The sequence below is a fragment of the Brassica napus genome, chromosome C3 (genome assembly GCF_020379485.1).
Source record: "Brassica napus cultivar Da-Ae chromosome C3, Da-Ae, whole genome shotgun sequence".
NCBI classification, from domain to species: Eukaryota; Viridiplantae; Streptophyta; class Magnoliopsida; order Brassicales; family Brassicaceae; genus Brassica; species Brassica napus.
Genome location: NC_063446.1, coordinates 65423854 through 65427478, shown reverse-complemented (window position 1 = coordinate 65427478; position 3625 = coordinate 65423854). Strand labels below are relative to the sequence as shown.

At 33.9% G+C, this 3625-nt stretch overlaps 1 protein-coding gene across 1 annotated transcript; it reads left to right on the top strand.

Annotated features, from left to right (window-relative positions):
• Positions 1 to 436: 436 nt before the first annotated feature.
• Positions 437 to 2018, top strand: LOC106427523 (dof zinc finger protein DOF4.3-like). The gene has a single exon (XM_013868251.3). It carries the CDS (start codon positions 1105 to 1107, stop codon positions 1867 to 1869), a length of 765 nt encoding a protein of 254 aa, XP_013723705.2. The 5' UTR covers positions 437 to 1104; the 3' UTR covers positions 1870 to 2018.
• The last annotated feature ends 1607 nt before the right edge of the window (positions 2019 to 3625 follow it).

The window sequence follows — 3625 nt, the reverse complement described above, 5'->3', positions numbered from 1 at the left end:
TGATTTGCATATGTACTCCTTTAGTTGTGACTTTTTTTGTAAATTTGAGGAGATATTAATGAAAAAAATTGGTAAATATGTTCATTTTCCACGACATTATCTTGCCAAAATTACTTGACATAATTGAAGTTATTGATACAACTTCAATAGCAAAACACAGTAACACAAAAAATTAATCAAATTTATTACAACTAAGGGAGAAGAATTCTCAAGAAAACTTTGTCAAATTCACAAAACATAAAACATTACATAAGTTCAAAGCTATAACACTTTCATTAGATACATAAGTAAAAAGTATATCTTATGATCTGAGAAGACACAATAAACCATGTTACTTGATATTCTTGAAGTTACTTAACACATTTGAAAATTAAATAAACATATCTTAGAGTTACTTAACAAATTAAATAAATATATTTTTCAACTTGTTATCAGGCTTGTCAAAGCTTGTGTCGTTATCTTTCTATTGTCTTGTATTAAATGTATTTAGTAGGATCGCAAATCTATTGTTGAATGTTGCTTTTATCTTTGTAATCGGCTAAGGTTCATGAATGAAATATGTTGTGTTAAAAAAATTAAAAAAATATATTGTTATTTACTAATGCTCACCATTTGAAACAATATGGGCTATACATTTTCTTTAAATATATGTATATATATATATAATTATTTTATTTACACGCGTCCTCCTCTGATACTATGTTTCATAATGAACACCAATAATTTATGATTTTTTTTTCTTAAATTAGCATCACACTCTCAATATCTCTATCTAGATTTGTTTGTCTCTATTACTTGACTCATTTAATCATTTTCTTCTTAAATCTCCATTTTTCATATACATCCAGTAATTAAAACTTAAGAGTAAAAGAGCCTTGGTTTTTTACTAAGCTTAGCCTAATGTTTTGGTGTGAGGATAGATCTTCAGATTTTACTAATACATCATTTTTAACACGTTGCCCATAATCTCACTTTCTTAAACCCAAACTTATCTTTCCTTTTCTTCAGTTTCCAGTTCTCAAGAGCCTATATAAGAAGACACCCTCACAACACCAAAATAATCATACCAACAACAAGAAAACTAATTAGTAGCTCTTGAGAAAAATGGATTACTCTAGTGCTTTTGCTGAAGAAGGCAATGAAGTGAACCAAGAGAAGCCTCCACTGCGAGTGTGTCCAAGGTGCAACTCAACCAACACCAAGTTCTGTTACTACAACAACCATAGTGTGTCTCAACCACGCTACAAGTGCAAGGAATGTCGCCGAAAGTGGACTCATGGTGGAGCGCTAAGGAATATACCGATTGGTGGAAGTGGCCGTAAAAAGAAGAGTACAACGATAGATCAACCTTTTGTTTCTCAGGCAGTTTCTGCTGAGATCCAACAAGTTATAAGTCGTCGTCACCAACCTTTCTTACATGCTCAAGCAACCAACCAGTTTGTTCGATCTTTTGGTGGTTTTTCTTCTGGTTTTGATGTTGAGAATGTCGGTTCTTTTCCTGGAAATCATGGCGATGTGGTGCTTCCATTTCAAAGTTTTACACCAATGGATCGCTCTTATTTCCATGATGGATTGTTTCAACAAGATTACTACAACGTTGAATCCAATGATTTGATTGGTAATCATTTGAATAACCAATCAATCGGTAGTTATAATGTTGTGAACTCTGATCATAACAATTACATTAATCAAGAGGATCAAAACAAGTGGAACCAGAGCTTAAACAATACTATGAACATGAATCATAATGCCAGCACCAGTGGAAGCAGAGAATCTTGGGACATTGATCACATGAACAAGTACAACGGCAACATCAAAAACAACTGTGTGTATGAGTCCTCTTACCATTTGGAGAAGCATGGTCCTTGAATCTTAGCCTTATTATCCATTTTCCTTTCCTGTTTTTATTTTTAAGTGATAAAAGCTTCCATCGTTGTTTCCCAAAATTCAGACATTTGTCTGATTTTTTCCCCTATCTATAATTATATGAATATCTCTATGGATCAGTCCGTTAATTATTTTGCCTACTGCCATGCACTTTTCTGGTTATAAGTAGGATCTTGAGCCAAATTATATACTAGTTCTTTATATTTTTAACTAACATGTACAACAAATTACGTCCAAGATAAACCCCACAAATGCAATAATCTCGATACATCATAAGTTTTTTCCTTGATAAATGATTTGTACAGCACAAGTTAAGCTCATGAACATGAATCATAACGCCAGCACCAGTGGAAGCAGAGTATCTTTGGAGACTGATCATATCAAAAACAACTGTGTATGAGTCCTCTTACCATTTGGAGAAGCATGGTCCTTAAATCTTAGCCGTATTACCCATATTCCTTTTATGTTTTTGTGCGTTTCCCAAAAATTCAGACATAAGTTGCTTGTCTGATTTTTTCCCCATATGTATATGAATATGAATATGATAAGTCTGTTAATTATGCTGGAATATTCCAATGCATTTTTTCTGGTTATAACTTATAAGTAGGATCTTGAGCCAAACCATAAATCTAGTTCTTTAGATTTTTATCTAACATGGAAAATAGATTACGTCCAAGATAAACCAACAAGTGCAATAATCTCGATACAACATAAGTTTTTTTTTTATATATAAATGATTAGTACAACAACACAAGTTACAACTCATGCATGCAACTTGATATTTTTTTGAAAATTTGGATACTCGTAGAACGTGTAGTTTTTGTGTTTTGACGACTTAATGCATTCACTGAGATTATACTTAAAAACTAGAGAGTATCAAACATCCCGACCATAACACACCAACGACAAAACTATTAACGCATGGATGCAGCCTGTGAGTACACACAGTTTGAAATTTAGCCTGTGGGAGACAGAACTATTACACTGCACATTACCAATCTCCTAGTCAGATGATATGCCCTTGGAGTAATTTGGTGAAAGGATGAGCAAAACAATTGGCACTAGTCAGGAGATTACAGACTTGACAATCCCGAAACCTCCTTTTGTAGTTATGCTCTTCTTTGGAGCTATTTGTTGTACACACTTGCACAATCAGGATCGGGATAACATTCTATAGTTGTACATTGGTGTCGATTGATAATATTAGGAAGTTAATCTCAGAAAGAGTCAAAGAGATCTAATCATCTAATAAACTTTTTTTTTTGAAACACAACTTTCATTTAACTCAAACTTGAAGACTACAATGACAAGAGGGAATTAAACATCCTCTTAAAAACAAACCATAAACTACAACAGCAAAAGCAATTAAACATAATAAGTCGTCATATGAAGTTGACAGCGAATTCGAGACATGGCTTGAATGCGTCGATAAAGCATTTCCGGCAAAGTCGGATAGCTGAGATTTAGTGTCAAGTGACATTGAGAGACAACCCTCACCAACAAGAAAAATCGAAGTAATCTTGATTGCACCTTCTGGCCCCGTACAGACCGCTACGCAAAGAAACAGACTGGTGAGTAAGCTGAAACAATAACTCGGAAAAGGATCCGAAAGAACATCTCCGTTCATAGAATGGAGGCATGATTGTAAGATTCTGTCCTCGACCAAGGAGGATGATGAAAACGATAACAGATCCGGTGAATCCACCAAAAATTGCTTCCTAAGTGAGTGATATTGCAA

What these genes read in the sequence shown, in the direction of transcription:
- LOC106427523 (XM_013868251.3), top strand. Translation starts at nt 1,105, where the DNA reads ATGGATTACTCTAGTGCTTTTGCTGAAGAAGGCAATGAAGTGAACCAA.